The following is a 19,972-nucleotide window of genomic DNA, read 5'->3' on the forward strand; positions in this document are numbered from 1 at the left end:
CCACCTAGGTTCTTTACAAAAAATTACAGTAGCCCACAGTGTTCAATTTTTTTTGATGAAATCAATGCACAGTGGAATTATTATGCCTAAAATATGTTCAAAAAGGTATAGTAAAATTCGACCTGTAAATTTGCATCATTACCTTAGGTACAATATTTGTACTGATTCCAATCACATCCACATCGTGTCTGTAATATGGGCTATGCACTCTATATCAAGCTGGAAAGAAGGGGAGTTCAGTTTACACTAGACCCACTCCCATGCTCAAATGTATGAATACTTGATCATTCACACGTTTAGGAATTTTGAATTGTTTTAATTTTGTCCTTAATGTAATACTTTAGAAGAAAAATGCTGTAGTGGCTCAGTCTAAACCAAGGCACAACACACAATAATCAGAACTTTTTGATTGAGTAAACACTCAAGGAAAGCAAACATGCTTATAATAAATACATGATATTGTGGAAGCTCATCGCTGTATGCAACCCAGTGTTTATACTGAGAGATGGTACCCCCCTCCCATTGCCCTTTCTAGAAAATCTGGGTTAAAGTATCACCCTGGGCCACATGAAGAGTGCTCTGCTGAATAATGGGGATACACTGCACTCTGCTCTGACAGCCACTGACAACATCTATGTAATACAGCACCATTCCATACATACAATCAATCAGTGAATGCACCCACTCTGGTTGTCTGTCCTTTCACCCCTGATTAACATTATTTACAGCTCTCATAATTTTATGGTGCACTTGCATTTTGCAGTGGAAACCTTTGGTCGGACATCAATTACCTGACAGAAAATTGGAGTCACCCAATCATCAAAGCAGTGTGGCAGAACGCTGCAGTTGAGCAACACATGTCTGATAAACGATTAAATGCATGCACCAGGGAGTTGGTGGTGAATGCATGCATGTAAATGCTGGCTATTTTGCATATACCCATATACCGGTCTGTGATTATACTCAAGTCCACCTGTCCTTCTCAAAGTAACCCACCACGGAATACTCTCATATGAATGCTCTCTCCATGCACACAGACAGAAGCATGCACACTTCACCGTTGCTAGCCTACCACACAAACGCTTTGAGGGTGAAGACAATGGATCAACCTACCCCAGTCAGAGAGAGCGTGGTTGTTATCTGAATGCCACATCAAGCCATCCTATCGCACTGTCACTTCCCTGTCTGAAACACCCAATCGTCCACTGCCGTAACCGATATCAGTTCACGCAGCACAATCAAGCTAGGTTGCATGCTACAGAGACTACTATATTTTGACAGCTTCTCAGGTGAGAGACACCTCGTCCAGAAGCTGTTTCACTTTCTCTTGAGTTGCCGAACACACTCGCTGTGAGCCTGGGGTTGTTACACTCAAAAAACAACAATCTGAAGCCCATACACCACGGCACCATGAGTAAGAAGAAAAAGGACTGGAGAACAGAGAAAGGTAAGCGTTGGTTTTGTAGCGTTATCATTCCGTGCCTGTGGCTTGTGTCACAACTACAGAGCCTGTTAGCATATTTGTCAGTTTATGAACCAAATGTGCGGGCAACAGACTTGAGATGCAGTGGGCACAGCAAAGGACTGAAACGACTGGCTTCAGCCATCAATGTGAGACAACTAGGTGCCACACGAATCGATGCTGGAGGATGCTTCAGCTGGATTCTAACGTGGTACCCAACTCGTGTTAGCATCCACGCCGCGCGCAAGTGGCATTTCAGCAGTGCAACCGGCTCGTTCTTCCAGGCCGTTTGTAAGCAAATCACCTGTTAGATTTATAACTGCTGTCATGCACGCAGTGGGTGATTTTGTGTCCACACTACATTGGTCGTTTCATGGCTGAAAACAGTGGTCCGTGCACTGCGGATAAGTAATTGCCAAAGTCAAGCAAGCTGTGGATTTCCAGGTGGTGCCTGAATGGCAAGGCATGCACAGGTTATATCACGGTTTCAACAGTGCTGTTAAATTCTTGGTGTTAGACCTAAGTCGCAAAGGTTATATTCAACACAGGGTTGGTATTTGGCTTCAGCTGCAGCCAGAATGCAAATGGTCTGTGATGACAAGGGCACTTGGGTACAGATTTATATTCAGAGGCTTTAGAAGCTGAAGTTTGGGAAATCTTCCCAAGGGGGGCAAAAAGACAGAAACCCTTTTAGCCGTGCTTGTTGTACCACTCAAAATTGTAAGTAGTTTATTTTATTCAAGGGGATACTTATTGAAGTGAGATGCAGCTTTTTTTATTCATTGAAAGGTCTTTATTTGAAAGTGAACGCCTATGAATGATTTTGGGCTATTAAAGTGCTGATCTCAGTAACTTAAATAACTTAATGTCAAGCAAGTGGCTTCTATATACCACTTGTCACTGTCCAGCTTGCGAGAACAATGCAGGGAGACAATCTTATTGAATTTATAACAATATCCAGGGAGAGTGAGACAGAAGTGTATGGGAATGAGTTCTCATTGAATTGAATGGTGTGCACACCTATGCAGGTGGGTCCAATTAACTAGTAATCACCCTGATGGCCAAGGGATGTTGACTCGACGTCAATTTCTATCAAATCAATGCAAAAAGGCATCCAACGTTGGCCATTCAACATCCCTTTGCTATCAGGGCAAGGCCTATACATGGGCTCTAAATTTTGTTTATAACCTGACTGCGTGAACCTAGCTGCGCACAACTCAACCTCTGATTGTTGCAAACCGCTGTCGGTCAAAAAATTAGCTCACATGGTTGGCTGCCAGTGTCTTGCCCCTCCTCATAATATTGTGTTTACAAACACTGCAAACTCATGTATTACCCACAGCTTCTGTAGGCTACTAGCCCACTGCCTCTCTAGGGCCAGTCGGGGAGCAGGGCTCTTGAAAGCCAGTTTCACTTTATTAAATTCATTTATTTATTAATTAAACAACTTTTTAGTTTTTATTTTCAGATCCAGTATTGACATGGGGTGTTGTTTTTTTCTTTCACACCAGAGCGCTTGTTGAAGATGGGACTTGATGAGCGACGCAAGGAGTATCGTGGCAACTTCACGTCTCTTGACAAGATACCCACATGGAGGAAAAACGAAAAGACTGCAGGTATAGTACAGTTAACCAAACTCAATTAGTGGATTGTAAACGAAGCTGCTCAGGTGTGCTGAATTGGCAGCCCCCTGCGGTTGAAAATAAGCTGCTTAAGTCTGTGGGTAGTCACAGGTGCTTAGATGCCACATATGCTTGTGTGACGGAGGTGTTCCTGCACAGATCGTCCCCCTCAGGCCGCGAACCTGCCACCTCGTTAACTACATTGGTTCAGCAATGGGAGTCACAGTATGAGCGTGCTGAGCTAAAGGGCCGGTCCGATAGCCCAACTCTATCGCACTGTATTGAGGCTTCGGGAGGGGGGGTTACAAACGTTCCATGCCACACTCTGGTAGTTGACCTCTGTTACACTCTCCCCCCTAAACCTCACTCCCATCCCGGGGTTTCGGCACCACTGTAACGGAGGTGTTCCTGCACACAGATCATCCCCCTCGGGGCGCGAACCTGCCTCCTCGTCAACTACATCGGTTCGGCTATGGGAGTCACAGTATGCCCGCAGTAGCCCAACGCTACCGCACTGTATTGAGGGTTCGGGAGGAAGGTTTACTAACGTTCCACGCCACACTCTGCTAGTTGGCCTCCGTTACACTTGCACAGATGCACAGATGTCACAGATGCTTTGTCCATTCATTATACAGTCTATGGTTCAAACACGTTTGTTTAGGAGGCATTGTGTAGTCATGTAGTTAAGACCTCTTGGTCCGAGACCAAGACATTACCACAACCGGAGAGTATCGAGACTCAGACCCAGACCCAGACCCAGACCCAGAGCAAGACAGACCAGAGGAGACCAAGACCAAGAACAAATACGATAAAAATATGATGGTTTATACATAGAAGTATGAACAATGAGAGCAATAATGATGATGATTTGAAGCTTAGGAACACTATTCCATCATGTGGTTATTTTCTGGACTAAAGGTTAGCAGAACTTTGAAAGGACATATCACAATACTGCATCCTTGCAATATGATACAGTATCGTGACTGCGTATCACGATGATCACGATTCGATACAATATATCACCATTACGACTAGTCTGCTGGCCTTGCCATCCATAAGCTTCTGCTCAATTCTCGTTTCTCTACACATTGCGTTCTATGCCTTGTGCTATAGCTTGTGTCTGTTTTGAAGTTGTCATTCAACAGGTTTGCAAAGTTGATTTGATGCAACAGGAAGCTACAATAACAGCAGTCACAACCAACCACACCACAAACGCAACCATAGCCAACCACAGACATGACTGTCTGCTGCCCGTTGTAACACCTGCCGTGTTCTGCACTGTCTTCAAAAACACAAGCTACTCAACCATAGATCCTGAGCAGTTCGATGCGGCAACAGCAAGGCTTCCTCCCTAGCACACCATTCATGTTTTGGAGCACCGGTTTTGTTTTTTTGCACAAGTGTGACAACTGGCCCAGGTTACTCGCTTCACAGTGGTTAGTGCTGTTCCATGGAAACCCTGCCCTATCCTGATGACAAGTTAGGACATGCCAATGTCGCAACCCCAAATGATGGAAGATACACAGTAGGGAAAGTTGATTCCTCTGCATTGATTTGTGTTGTTGAATGATCTCTCCGAGCGACTGTAGTTTATCCAGTTAAGTTTTTTCTTAGGGGCATTTTTTGCCTTTATTTCGATAGGACGGCATGAGCGGCAACAGGAAGCGAGTGGAGGGAGAGATGGGGGGCGGGGCGGGAGTCGAACCTGGGTTGCCGGCGTAGGAACCCAGTGCCTTACCATTTGGCCACAGCAGGGCCTTAGCCAGTTTAGTTTGTTTGATTCGTTTCTGGCTGTCTCTAGCAACCCTGCAAGCATCTTTGAATGACTGGATTCCAAACGAAGTGGAGTAGTTGCTTGAGCCACAAAGCCTCTTACACGATCACCAGTAGTCTCATGTGTCTCGTAACCTCATTCTGTGGCTCATGCTACCACTTTCGCACCCTTGATCATCTTCCTTTCAAAGGCTTTCTCCATCGTGTCTTCAAAGAGAATCGGTAATTCAATAAAACGTACAATGCACTCACTCAATAAGTCTCCCTATTTATATAGGGTCCCGTAGCAGCCACGACATACTGTGAAAAGTTAAGATGCTTGATTTCATCCAGCAGCCTGCTTCATGGCACTTTTCAGCTTGTGTTTGAAAACGGTTTATGTCCACTTCACCAGTCCTCGCACTAGTTTTGTAACTTCACAGTTTTTTCTTTTCAAAAGCTGTAAGACATTCACAACATCTACTGTCTCTGACTTGCAATCAGCGCCTACTTTCCATTTCATGTCTGACTTGATGTGCAATGAACGTTTGTCCCACGCTTTTCAACAGACACCCAATGAAGTAATAACAAAAATAGTTTATTACCAAGGTTGCTTAATATTGCAGCTGTGTAAGTATGCGGGCGTGTGTGTGTATGTGTGTGTGTAAGTGCATGTGCATGTGTGAACTAGCTGAAAGCAGCGTTTATGCATTGTTCTAATGTGTCATTTCAGTGCTTCATCAACTTGTTTCCAGGGAAAGGCGTTTCTGATGGTGCCACCCTTCACGACCATTAACTGGTTTAAACAAGTTTGAAGGAGTAGATCAAATTCTATATGAGCGACGACAATATTGCATCACGATAAAATTATCCTTTTTCTGCCATTCCTGTGCTGAAAGATGCCTATGGGTCATTCCACGCCCATTTCAACTGACAGTTTTGCAACAAACTATTCCTATCTATGTACCACAATGCCAAATTTGAGCTTCCTACATGGTTTAGTTCTTGAGCTACGGGCTTGTGACCTTTGACAAAAAAAAGAGTGTGAACAAAATGGACACCCCCCTTCCCCAGTGAAATTGGCTGTAACATGGAGAGTATACATCTTACATTCAAATAAAGTAACAGTGTTTCTCTTAAAGGGTTTATGAAACGAAAACAAAGTAAAGAAATTTGACCATTTCCAGGACAGATTCTGAAAGTTCTAAGCCTTGTGAATAAAATGTGATATTGTCTGGGTGATATTTTGTCCTAAAAGTCATGTTAAAACGTTCCCAAAAAGTGTTTTTTTCGTGACATGCAAATTTTATGCAAATGATATGCGTGACATAGAAGGGGTGAGTTCACCTCATTCCACCTTGTTCAGATCAATGGCGGCTAGTACCAAAACAAAGCGCAGTGTCAAGCAGTGTGTTGCTGGAGGGCCGAACGGTGCCAGCTGCAAAAATGGCTACTTGACAGAAGGAATATCTTTGCACAAGTTCCCTTCTGTGAAGAATGATGGAACTGTGGCCGACAAGGAGAAGGCTAAATCAAGCTAGGGCTCTGTGGATCCAATGCGTGGTTTTGAAGCAAGCTCGTGGTCACTGTTGTGCTCGGCACATTTCCACCCCTTGTGCTTCACCACAAATGTGGAGGTCGCTGGCATGGTTGGACTGAAGAGAATGCTATTGCCTCAAGCAGTTCCAACAATTGACATCGCCGGCGTGCAGACTGAAACTGCCCCTGTAACTGCTCGGGCACGAAGACAGGTGAGTGCACTGCTTTGCTTTAGGCTACTCGTTTTACCTTGTCCATCTGCTTTGTATGTTGTTTTCAGGAAAGGGTAATGCACATTACATGCCAAACCGATGCGAATGCTCTCGGAATATGCACTTTTTGTTGATTGCCATTCAACTGGTCAATAAATTGGTTTTGGGAGGATATCCGCGCATCAGCGTGGTGCTCTCGGTCGAGGACAGCCAACTCACAGACTGGGCTACTGCTTAGCGAATAAACGGAGATGCACATAGCGTAGGCCTACTTTGAAGCGTTGATTGTTTGTTTTTAGTATTGTGGTGCACGTGTGGCTGACGTTTGGACACACCTCGTCCTCAGAGTCAGGCTGAGGGACACGCGACGCCTGTGACTTAAAGCACAAAAAATAATAATAATGATAAACGCTAAAAATATGCTGAGGACTCAGGCTATATAGGGTGTTTTTCCAACAGCCTAATACCTCAGTTTTTTCTCTAGTTGATGATATTTTTGCATGTAGCCTACATGCATTTCAATCACACTATATCGCGCAATTGAATCAAAATGCCCCCCATTTGTCAACAAATACACACGCCATTTCATCTTTGGGTCATGGCAAAGCGCCCTTAGCAACCGTAACCATAAACATAAGAACTGTCAGGCTATGTCAACAATCGTCACTTCGCCTGTCAGACATGTCACTTTCTGCAGATGTATCAGTGCCTCTGAAATAGATTTGTGCTGCTGTTTTTTTTTCTCATGAGGTTGGATGTGTGGTTTTTCGACACGCTGATGTTTGTTTCAGAATTTTGGTTCCTTTATAAGATGTGGGTCCATCAAATGTGTGTTGTTTTCTCAGATCGCCATACTAGCAAACCAGGGACTCTCCTTTTTGATGTCACAGCCCAGCTCATTAGTCAAACCAAATTTCACAGAATTCACACTTTGAGTTGCCATTTTCACAAGTTCCTCCAGGATGATTGGCTTCAAAGTCTCATCGATGCTATCAGAAAAAAACAAGGCTTTAATGGGAATGACCGTTTATTTTCGTTTCATAAACCCTTTAAGTGCCATGGGTACACTCAGTAATATTTTCAGAATTTTTTGAGACCTAAGTGCGCGGGCTCCTGTTGATTTGGCGTGGAATGACCCCTATTTAGTCAGTTGTATCAGAGTTGAGGGTGTATTCGCAACTACAGGACAGGTAGCACAGACGACAGGAGTTACTGCTTGGTGGGTCGTGGTTGACTCCAAGCAGAGGCGGACTTTCCATTAGGCAAACTTGGGCAATTGCCTAGGGCCCCGACCAAATCTGTCCTCCATAGAGGCCCCAACTGTCACACCAGACTCGCTAAACACACAAAAAGGTAGTCTTGGTCTTAATTTGACACTTATGTAAAGTCATCGAAGATATACTGTATATGACTAAAATAGCACCAAATCACAGAATTGTGTCTATATAATGTCTACATGTCTATATAATGACTTTTGAGGGCCCCATGTTAGTATTTCGCCGAGGGCCTCAAGATCCGCCCCTGACTCCAAGCCCATGGTTGACGCCAAAAAACGCCTTTGTCCACACTGCTGCAGCTCCAAGATGACCTGGCAACCCAACCTGTTTATGTTTCCAAGTGCTTTATTCATGAACGTTTAAAATTTCAGCGCCTGCTCTAAGATGCCCTCATACGTAGTCAAAAGCAATCTGTATTATTTATAAAAACCGCCCTACAACAAGCACCACAATCTCACTTTGCCAGGCAGTCACGTCCCATCAATGGTATTGATAGCCGTAACAATGAAGTTCAGTTCTGAAGCCCGCCTCGGTCATTCAATATGCAATTGTAACCTCTTCTGTAATGGAAGGAATCATCTTGTCATCGATTATGGAACCTCTCTTCTCATAGCTTCTCTTCATGCACAACATCAGATACTCCTGAAATGATGTAATATGTTATCTAGTGCAGTGATTTTCAAACTATGGGCCGGGGCCCACTGGTGGGCCCTGAAGGTATTCCAAGTGGGCCTTGAAATCATTTTCTAAAAATTATAATCATTTTGGTGTGTGTTGCTATTGATTTATTTGAGTTTTATTCTTTATTGGGTCAGAAGTGGGCCCTGAACATTTGTGACAATTTCGAGTGGGCCCCATGTTGGAAAAGGTTGGGAACCCCTGATCTAGTGAGCTGGCTGAGGATATAGCCAAGGAAGGGAGAAGAGGGAACAGGAATTTGCACACAGTGGTCATCCTCTGTGGTGCGACTGAATAGTTTAGTACTTATGTGTCTGCCTCTGTGAAGCTAGCTACCGTACCTATATGAAAAAGAATTATATGATTCATATACTGCAAACATGCATGTTCCTTACATGAAATCGTATAGAAAAAATGTGCCAGATTTGCAAGAGTCACTTATACTTTTTCTAATATATGTCTATCATGATAGTCGATTATGGCCCCTTTTCGAAAAGAAATACTATATGGAACTTATACGCATGCCATATAACATGACTGCATGCAGTATAAATTCTTATAAGAGTTTGACATGCCAACAATGCATAATACTATATTATATTGACTAAAACATATGAGAAAACTACTATATTCCTATAGAAATAATGCACGTTTTATGTTAAAATCATATTGAAGTCTTATTCAATTTACGTGTGGGACTCTGACCGCTACACCAAAGAGCCAGGCTCGTTGGCATGTTAGTCTGAACACACCCACAACCCTAGTGATGGTCACTCCATCACATTGCCTTCCCCTTCGGGAAGCGCACGCGTGCGCTTCACACACTCATGGTGTCCCTCACGCAACTGCCCATCATGCTTCTCCCATCCAATGTGCCCCATCATCAATGCTTCACCCATCACTGAGGTCCCTCACACGGGGGTAACCAATCCTGGGGGTCCCTCACATGGAATTACGGCTCACACACCATGAGTACGCTTCCGATGGCCTCACGGTACCATCCCACTTCTGACACCATTTATAGCGAAGGGGAGTAGAGTTGCCCAGCTGGGACTTGAACCCAGACCTTCTGGGGTAGTAAACCGGGGCTCTGACCGCTACACCAAAGAGCCAGGCTCGTTGGCATGTTAGTCAGAACACACCCACAACCCTAGTGATGGTCACTCCATCACACGTATGTTCCGTACATGTTCCGTAGTTGGATTTTACAGACTTCCTATATTAAGTTTATATGAAGTTTACAACTTGAAATGTAATATTCGTATATAAATTTTATAAAGTTTATACATTTAATTATATGCAAACCTGATTTAATTTGTACATTTCTTAAACAGTTTCTGACACCAATATTTATATGAATTCTGCACATTTGTCATATGAAGCATGAGACTTTAAATGTAATATTTGTATATAACACAGGCCTAGACAGTCTAAATAAGCTTCCCGGAAAAAAAATCAACCTGACGAAGAACTTCACTCATGATTTTTTATTTGTCTTTCTTGACTGTCACTTTGATTATATATAGGCCTATATTGCCTGTCCCACATTGTCCCTCCGAAGCATACCCCTTGTCCCCCCTTGGACTTATTAGCAAGTGGTCACCCTAGCTGGAAATAAGCTACAACAAATATTGCATGGTGCACCTTTAAATATGGCATACACATAGGGCCCACTGTAACATATACAACAACATGGCACAAATACAGCACACATCTGATTGGCATTCATCCAAAAACAGCACTATTTTCCAATCTTTTTACTTATACGAAATATATAAGCCCATAGTAACATAAATCGTGTATGGCATATATGACTGACAGCACTATTTTGCAATCTTTTTACTTATACGAAATATATAAGCCCATAGTAACATAAATCGTGTATGGCATATATGACTGACAGCACTATTTTCCAATCTTTTTACTTATACGAAATATATAAGCCCATGGTAACATAAATCGTGTATGGCATATATGACTGACAGCACTATTTTCCAATCTTTTTACTTATACGAAATATATAAGCCCATAGTAACATAAATCGTGTATGGCATATATGACTGAAAATGAATAAAAAAATAGTTAGATTTGTATATGTGGGTTTGTGCCTTGTATGACCCTTATAATATTCTTATGGAACAGATATAATCCATATGCGTTTTTAATAAGACTTTTTCATATGGGTATGTAGAGATCATGCATGCATTTCCTTTTTTAACTTGTCATTGATCTTGTCTCATCAAATAGATATAGGAGAGGCATAATAGTATGCAATGTGCAACATCACAATGGTGCCTATATGCGTAGATTAAGAAGTCTGGTCATATTCACCGCTTAGCAGCTGTTGTTCAAGTTAACTAAGGCAGTAGGACCAGTTGTTCCTTTTGACCAATGGGTCTGCAGCATGATGTATCGGCATACTGAATTGCTGAATTATGTAATTATGCGCCATATGAATAAACACCCCTCGCCCGCATTTTGGTTGCTCATTAAACACGGCCAGGGCTTTGCTGTTGGCAACAAATTATTGTCATCTTAACCTAACCTGACAGGCAATCACAGGAGCTACCGAGTTGATTGCTCAGGCCAAACAGGGTGACTATATTCTCATGCACCCGCCAATATTATATAGTGTAATTGCAGACACTCAGACAAATTAGTCAATATCAATTAAGAGTTCAAGGATTTTGGGCATTCTCTTTGTTGGTCTGGCTAACCGTTTGGATGTTTCGCTAATGACTGGGTCAGTCACACAATGAGCGATTGCAAAAATGCACACGTGTGTTTTTGTGTACGGCCCTGTCTGTAGCACAGAAACACCAAGGTACTAATTGGTGCCACTTCATGGGGGCTAATTGGATGGGAAAAAAGGGCTGAACGTGTAGAAGTGGTGATTGAGCACAGCCATTTGCAATGCATCTCCTGTCCTGTGCTGCTCTGGCAGCAGATTGGCCCTAGCAGGCTGGAACATCTTGACAGAACGCCTTGTCTGCTGCTGTGATCCATTCGCCTGCCCACCCACCGTTTAGCACCATGCACCACACAACATGCAGCTGCCATTGATTTCTAGGAAGTAGAAGTGCTATAGTGGAGGTGGTGGTTTATTTGTCAGGAGTGGGGGCTTGTGGTAGTGTCTGTGTTTTAAAGACACGTGGAGCACAAAGTGACACAAAAAAGTTAAACATAGAAGGTAGATGTGTGTAGTAACATGGAGAGTGGTAGAGTGGTGTTCCAATTACCAAATCCCTGAGGCATGACGTTACATGTGGTTTGAAAATCTATTTATTCTGGCTAATGGATATTTGAAGTGCACGTTGCAAAACGAAGCCTGCCGTTCTCAGCACAGGGAGTTCGTAGTTTGGTTTTGGTTGAACTGCAAAGCCATTTTACTGTTTGAAACAGCAGCTTCTGCTTAATAATAAACATGGCAACTTTTTGAGCAATATTTGCTGGGAAACGTCAAGAGTCAAGACTGGCTCCTAACTTTCTGATGGAATGACTAAAAAGTTGTCTAATCCTGATCCGAGTTTGCTTGATAAGTGTTATTGTAATAAAAAGTGTTGTTATGCAGCCACATTGCTCAAAAATTGCTCTGTGCATCGTCAGCTTAATGAAGACTGTGCTCCTATGTCTGTTCATCAGTGTTGCATACTGCATGAGCAAGCTTAGCAGCTTGACATCTTGTCATGAATTGATACATATTTTATTATGTTTCGTGAGATGGTAAGTTTCCTTATTATATCTGCAGAAGGTGGAAGTGTCACTTGACTTATTACTCATACTTAAAGAAGTGATACTGTCCCATTTTTGGGAATAAGCTTATTTTACACCTCCCCTTGAGTTAAGTGATTGAGTTTTACCGTTCTCCTGTACTTTCAACCGTTCTCTGGGTAGGGCAGTGCAAATTTTACCTCCAAGCTAGCAGTTAACATTGAGTCCTATGAGACCAGTTAGCCGCCAGCTGGTCTCATAGGACTCAATGTTAACTGCTAGCTTGGAGGTAAAATTTGCACTGCCCTACCCAGAGAACGGTTGAAAGTACAAGAGAATGGTAAAACTCAATCATTTAACTCAAGGAGAGGTGTAAAATAAGCTTATTTCCAAAAATGGGACAGTATCACTTTAAATGAAGTGTGCTTTGTGTGCGCACAAGAACTACCAATCTTTAGATTGTCCTTCAATACTGTTAGAAGAACCTTTGGCCTCCTGATGATGACATCTTCTCATTGGTCAATAGAATCCCATTGTATTGTTCACCAGCCCAGTGCACTAGAGCTCTCTGTAGAACAACACCCAAGTACTTTGTACAGTGTGGAGCAGGCCCACCACAGTCAAGTGAACAGAGAAGCTTTGATGTACCGTACTGCGGATTTCCCCCCCAACTAGAATATGGGGTCAGCGGGCTCATTGAACCTCTTGGTGCTTCACCGCAAACTTTTCTCTCTTCAGAGAAGACGACCTCTTCACACTTGTCATGACTCGAGTCAGACGTTTTTTTTTCTTTCTGTTCTACAGACTACCCTGTAAGCCCTTGTGATGTTGTTGAACTCTGTTTGTAGGTTAGTGGTATTGAGTCTGCTACTGCACAATCTCAAACTGGCACATCTTCTGCATTGCATGTACCTTCTTTGGTTTGCATTGTCAGTCAGTAAGCTGTTGGACTGTTTCAAAGAATTGCAGAGGCTAGTCAGTCATTATCTGATGACAGCGATGTACTTGGGGAGGCCAGAGAAGACACTGCCTCTGCGGCTGGAGGCAAATGATAGCGGGTTATAAAAAGGCTTCCAGTAAGGCCAGGGCACTGAGATGGGACGATGGGATGATAGAATCCACTCCCTCTGCCAAGTGGCTGCAGTGACCATCGGCTCGGCCTCAGCAATGCCAGGCTTCAGTTTCATACAGTACTGTCTAAACCAGGGACTATCAAACTCAGGCCTGGGGGTCAAATCTGGCCTGCAGAGTCGCGAGATCATTTCAAATATTTATTACAGTTGGTCCATATACACCATTAATATATAGTGTAATAAGACTTGAACATGACATTTGCTGTGCCACAAGAATATGAGTGGGACCAGGCCAGTGAAAAAGCTCACACTAATATGCAGCTGAATATGTGCAGGCACATTTGAGCTATGATGGGGATCTTGTGAAGGTTTTTTCATACTACTACCCCACAGACGCAACTCATCTTTTCTCTTTTTCTCTACACTATGATGGGGATCTGTTTGGGAGATTGAAATATGTGTTAAGTGTGTGTATGCACAATATTTGTCCATTTAAAAAAATATATATATTGAGTTTGGTCCACAAATTTGTTTAAGATTTTGATTTTGGCCCTCGGGCAATTTGAGTTTGACACCCCTGGTCTAACAAAAGATTTGCTCTTGCTTCCTTCCCACTCAAAGTTATCAATGTTGGTCCACCACTGCCCACAAGTCAATTTACTTAAACTGACTGTCACTAACCAATTTGGCTGTTTACTGCGTGTTTTGGTCTTGGTTCCCACTCAATATCAATATTTCGTTGAACAAATTGTTAGTTATCTGACTGACACAGCACAAGTGATTTTTTAATGACCATTGCTAGGGTTTATCCTAACCCACTGCTAGCAATCACAGTTGCATGTGGTCTATACACAGAATGCCAGGTTTTGAGGTTGTCTTAAAGAGGCCATGCCACTCTAATTATACCCATTTCGACCATTTTGTAAGACCATGGAAGTCCAAAAGAACAAGCTAACTTTGTACAGTCCTTTTTAATAATTATTTCAGTACTATTTTACTGTAATTCTTCTAGCAGCTACATGTAGATTCTCTAAAGACGTGTCTTTGATGCTGGGGTGAGGTGTAGACGTTTTGATCCCTTTCGAGAAGGTGTGCATGGCACAGTGGTGTAGTCTACGTAGAACGCGGATAGGCCTATACGGAGTGAGTATACCCACTACTATATTTCAGGGATTCCAGTATACCCACTTAAAATTGATTGCTATGTTTTGAATAGCACAAATATATACAGTATACCCACTTCAAAAAATGCTGAAATATACAGTATACCCACCATAAAAAAAAGTAGACTACACCACTGTGCATGGCACAGTCAAAAAGTGATTTTCTAAAAAGCCTTTCCACCCTCCACATATTTTCTGCTCTTTAGCATTGATTCAAGTAGAGTAATCTTGGTTGCCATGGCTATGATCAAAATGGCATGGACTGCCACCAAATGGCATCCTGTTAGCGCCAGCTTCTCCTGCTGTTCACTACCACAATCTGATCACCACCTTTTTTTTTAAAATATCCATAGTAATCAATGGTGAAGATGAATAGCCCGCATTGTGTTATTATTACACAGTCAGAAGTGGCAGTCAATGAAGGCCAATAGCCTAATAACTGACAATGGAGCCACATTGAATGGAAAAAAAATATGGAGGTAATCGGATCAGGCCGGAGTCGTCAGCTGGAGGCTGCCTTGTGGTTGTGGACTGCCTTGTGGGGCGCTTGCTTGGTTCATTATAGGCCTATTAGTATGCGCGTCTCCCATATGCACCGTCAGCCTTGCCAATCCCGAGCTCCTCCATGCTCCACTGCCTCTGCTCTGCTCTGCTGTGCGGCTCTGCTCTCTTGGCTAGACCCCCGTCTCCCCGGCCCGAGCTGAGCTGACAGAGGGAGAGAGGGGGGGAGATACCTGGCTGGCTTCCGCTCACTCGCTCCCAAACTCACACCTCCACGTCTCCAATGCCCGACACTACCTACCTACCTTCAGTATGAGGCAGAGGCACTGTGCATTATTATACGGCTCTCAGCGTGATGCCTGTAGTCCACACAATTTTGTGGAGCACTGTCGTGAAGTCTATTTTTATGTGAAATGGGTTAACACTATGATGTCTGTACTAGTACCCACAACCGCTCAATAAACTGTTCCAGCTACATGAAATACTACTGACAACACTACACTTAAAAAAAATGTATTTCACTCAATGAAGTGACTGTTGGTTGTTTGTTTATTTGTTTTTTTCTTCAGGGAAAGGGGACGATGAGGAGAAGAAAGGACAGCCCTTCTGCCCGAGTGAGAAAGTGTCTCTGCACAAGGGTGACATCACCATTCTAGAGGTGGACGCCATTGTGAATGCCGGTAAGGGCTTGTGTGGATGCTGACGCTGTGTGTTCGCTGCACGTCGCGAGTGTGTTTCCCCACTGTGCAGCGTGCTGTGCCTGTCTGGGGCCCTGAGATGTTGTTTGTTGGGGGAGCCTGCCCTCTGCTGGTGAAATGATGTGTTGTGCATTTCCTTGACCTCTGTTCTTTGACTTCAGTGCTGCTTCAATGACATTTTATACAAATGTGAATCTCTATTTATGTTTTATGATTTTACAAAGGTATTCACTTTTGCATCTGTAGGTAGGCACAATGATTGAAATTACATTATTTGTACCGGGAACACCACAGGATGTGAAATGTCTGACCTCTGGCTTTTATTACATTACATTACATCGCATTTGGCAGATGATTTTACTAACCAAAGCAACTTATAATCGAAGATATAATCCTGGCTGACATCACTGGTTTGACTTTTTGGAAGTACATTTTGGAAGCACAGGCACCAATAGAATGTAATCCTGCTGGCTTTACCCTCAGGTAGGCCTATTTTAGTATTGCTAGCTCCATCGCAGTCAATGGAAGTGGTGTCTAAACTGGATGTACTGTATATGATTAGGATGAGTAGCAGGAGAGTATCAGTTGGAGGGATGGATGGATGGAGGGATGGGTGCAGAATGGAGGTGGCAGACTGAGCTTGCTGAGAAGGAGAATCGGTTTCAGGAAGAAGTAGGGAGGTTCAGGAGAGGAACCAGGATCTTGGAAAAGGTTTAAGAAAAAAAAACCTCAGGTACTGACAAGGCCAGCGAAGTGTGAGCATTACAACTGCATGTTGGGGGGCACTGTGGCGCAGCGCGCTAAGCCCCCCACATTTAGGCTTGCATGCCTAACCCCGGGGACCCCGGTTCGAGTCCGGCCGGAGTCATTTCTCGATCCTCCCCCGTCTCTCTGTCCCATTCGCTTCCTGTCACCATCTTCGACTGTCCTGTCAAATAAAGGCATAAAAGCCCCTAAAAATATATTTTTAAAAAATTGAAATTGACTGAAGTTACCCTTTCAGGCTCTCAGCAAGCATGTCCCCAGCCTCACCCAGCATGACCCGGAGAACTGTGAGAACGGTACTCCTGGCAATAATGCAAGTGACAGCTGATCTTGCCAGACAGATTTTTGGAACAAGACAGAAAATGATGACGGGTAGCATAAATAACTGTCGCCAGCCAATTACTGTCCAGACAATTGGAGGAAAAGTGTGTGTGACATTGTTAACTGCAAAGAAAACAGTCCCTGCGGAAAAAAAAACAACAACTTATGACTGTTTTTTTTTTACTTCTTGCCAGACGGAGTCAGCTGTTCCATTGAGCGGGTGCCATACAGGGTGCTTTTCTCTGCGTGTTGTGCACAATTACACCTGGTTGAGCGATAGATTAGCAGAGCAAAGCGCCTTGTCATGCTCTCACCTACAGCTTGAACAATAGACGAAGGAGTTATATTTAAACCGCCGGATACGTGTGTGCCATTGGTGGAGTAGGCCTACTATAATAACGGCATTTGTTCAGCACAGTTCAATACAGTCACGCAGCTCAGACTGCTTTTACAGTTTGACAGGAAAAGTGGCTGGAGGTTATCGTTGAGCGAAGATGACATAAAAAAAAAAAAATAAATCAACAAGCTGCAGTCAACACTTTTCTTTAGCCTTGCACACTGCTCGTCTGTCTTTCTCACCTTTTTTAATCCAGGGTTAGGAAACTCTCTCACCAACCTTGGGCAACAAACTTTGAATAGTCGCTGACCTTCTCCTGATGGAGTTTTCCACAGCTGTTTAGAGAGAAGTCTTTTGAAATGACTGCTGCTAACGCATGTGATGCATTATCGACACACACAGACACACACACACACACACAGACACACACATTAGTATAGTGTTCACGTAAAGCTAGCGACCTTGACTTATCCCACCCAAAACTTAGAATTCAAAGTTGATTTAGTTATTTTGGACTACATAGAGTACATCGAGTTCACTAAATATACTGTAGGGACCCACACTGACTGAATGAATGACTGACTGCTCTGAAGGTCACGGCTTTGTTGCATCATCTGGCAAGTTTTCTGATCCGGCATTTCAAGCAGACTTGTCAAGCATGCATTAAAAATTTAGCAGCAAGTCCTCTTTTTTTAACCAGTGAGGAATTCTGATTTACGCAAAAACAGTAAGCTGCAGCATTTCATTTTTATTGGTGAAATGTTATTTACGGTAGGAAATGTAATAACAGAATTACTAACAATATTGAGGTGGGCCAGAAGGCCATGTCATGTGACTTGGATGTTTTTTTTTTTAACATTGTGATGGGCAGATGAGATTCTCAAGTGAAAAGAGAAGTCCGCGACACTGCTTGTCTATTGTGTATTTAATGGAGCAACGTTTCGACCTTCAGGTCTTCATCAGGCAAACGTTTACTCTCATTGTCCTGCACCTGGCCCATCGGGTGGGATGTGCACACATCTACTCCTCTGAGTAGATGAGATTCTCACCTGGAGCTGGTGTGAGTAACAGAACACAGCTGTGAGCAAATCATGTGGAAAGGCAGATGTTCTGGACTTTGTTTACGAAGTGCTTTGAATCACAACCTTGGTAATATCCAATTCACCCGTTTGATTATTCGAGGTGTACCGAAGTGTTTCTTTAATGCCCTGCTGACTGGCTCTGTCGAACCTGGGGCAGTAGGGCCATCCACAATGTGAGGTTTTCCACATTCTAGCTTCCCCTCCTCATTCACTTCCCCCTCCTCTCCCTCCGCAGCTGCTTGTCTGCTGCTCTCATGTCTCTGCTCTTAGCTTCCTCTTCAGCGTGGTTTGAGTGGAGTGTGTCTGCGTGCTTGCTGCCGCTGTTGACAGCTCGGTGATGTATTGATTTGGGCCGAGCATGTCGGACTCCTCGTTAATGAGATGCCTGCACCGCACCGCAGACAGGGAGAGAGAGAGACACACACACACACACACACACACACACACACACACACACACACACACACACACACACACACACACACACACACACACACACACACACACACACAGGCTCTGCTCTGCCCTGTACTGCTCCACTCCATCAGCAATCGGGGTGGGAATTGGCGATTCAGGGTTCACGATTCAATAAGCATCACGATACACATGCCACGATGCGATTCTGTCACAATGTATTGCGCCGATTCATGTACTATTGTGATGCATTGCGATATTTACTTCAGTTACATGCAAGTGTCATTTGCTGTGTAGCATCCATAAGTCATTTATGTTATTAAAGCATTTTAGCATCTGGGAGCGCTTCCATCACAACAGAAATATTGCCTACACTCTACTGAACAAAATGAACAAGTGACGAATAGAATTTTATTATCAAATAATCAATTGTCATAATTGAGGCAGAAATATTGTGAAAATAAGTATTGCGATACCTTGTCATGAATCAATACAGTATATTGTGAAAATAAGTATCGCAATGCGATTTTTTTTTTTTGCACACCCCTAATCACCGACATGCTGCATTCCAGCCTTGTCTCCTCACCTTAAACTGCCTCTTCAAGCATCATTTGGCATCAGTCATAGCGGTCTCCTCTTCTCTCCTCTCCTGCTCTTATAAATTCATTAGAGCAGTGTTTCTCAACAGGGGTGCCGCGGAAACGTGGCTGATAAATAAATTATGTAATATAATACATATTTGTCTAAATTGATCAGTTAATGCTAGTCAGTGGAATCTTTCATCTGCCATTTACACACCATAAAGTAAATATAGGTCGCCCCAGTCAGCTGCAACTTCGAACGTAGGTCGTGTGACGTCTCCAAATGTGTTACTTTTCTAAGCTTGTGTGGTATCGGATGCGATGCCATGTTACGGCTTGTTGGTTTGGGGTGCCTTGACATTTTTCATGAATTGAAAGGGTGCCTCGCCTAAAAACAGGTTAAGAAACACTGCATTAGAGGACCAGGCACCAATATTGGACAGACATACAGTGCTATTTTTCCCGCAAACCCTTCCTGTGTTTTTGTGTGTGTGTGACAAAGGTCAGCCCAAATGACCCTGTCCCAGGCTTGAACCTGTTATAGTCAGCCTGCCAAGACCCTAAAATAAATGTTTGATGGCATTTTCTGTTAAAAGTTGGCAACCATGCCAGAAGTTATCAGCATGGGCTAAGGTTTCAGAATCACCTGGTTGCCAACATGGAACTTGACCTTTAAGGTCAAATATGAAGGTCAAAAGGTCAACCACGGTCAAATAACAGTGTTATTTAGTTATATTTTTTTAAAATGATATTAAAAGTGGGCAACCATGCCAGAAGTCATCAG

At 43.3% G+C, this 19,972-nt stretch overlaps 1 protein-coding gene across 2 annotated transcripts in view; it reads left to right on the forward strand.

Annotated features, from left to right (window-relative positions):
• The first annotated feature begins 1,258 nt into the window (after positions 1-1,258).
• The window catches only part of macrod2 (mono-ADP ribosylhydrolase 2), a 746,875-nt gene continuing 728,161 nt past the window's right edge, over positions 1,259-19,972 (forward strand). For both annotated transcript variants that reach the window (XM_063191009.1, XM_063191010.1), the window contains exons 1-3: positions 1,259-1,447; positions 2,974-3,078; positions 15,560-15,670. In XM_063191009.1, coding sequence (XP_063047079.1) covers positions 1,411-1,447; positions 2,974-3,078; positions 15,560-15,670 — 253 coding nt within the window. In that variant the 5' untranslated portion in view covers positions 1,259-1,410. The remainder of the gene's footprint in view (positions 1,448-2,973; positions 3,079-15,559; positions 15,671-19,972) is intronic.

Source organism: Engraulis encrasicolus, chromosome 24, assembly GCF_034702125.1.
Source record: "Engraulis encrasicolus isolate BLACKSEA-1 chromosome 24, IST_EnEncr_1.0, whole genome shotgun sequence".
Classification (NCBI taxonomy): domain Eukaryota; kingdom Metazoa; phylum Chordata; class Actinopteri; order Clupeiformes; family Engraulidae; genus Engraulis; species Engraulis encrasicolus.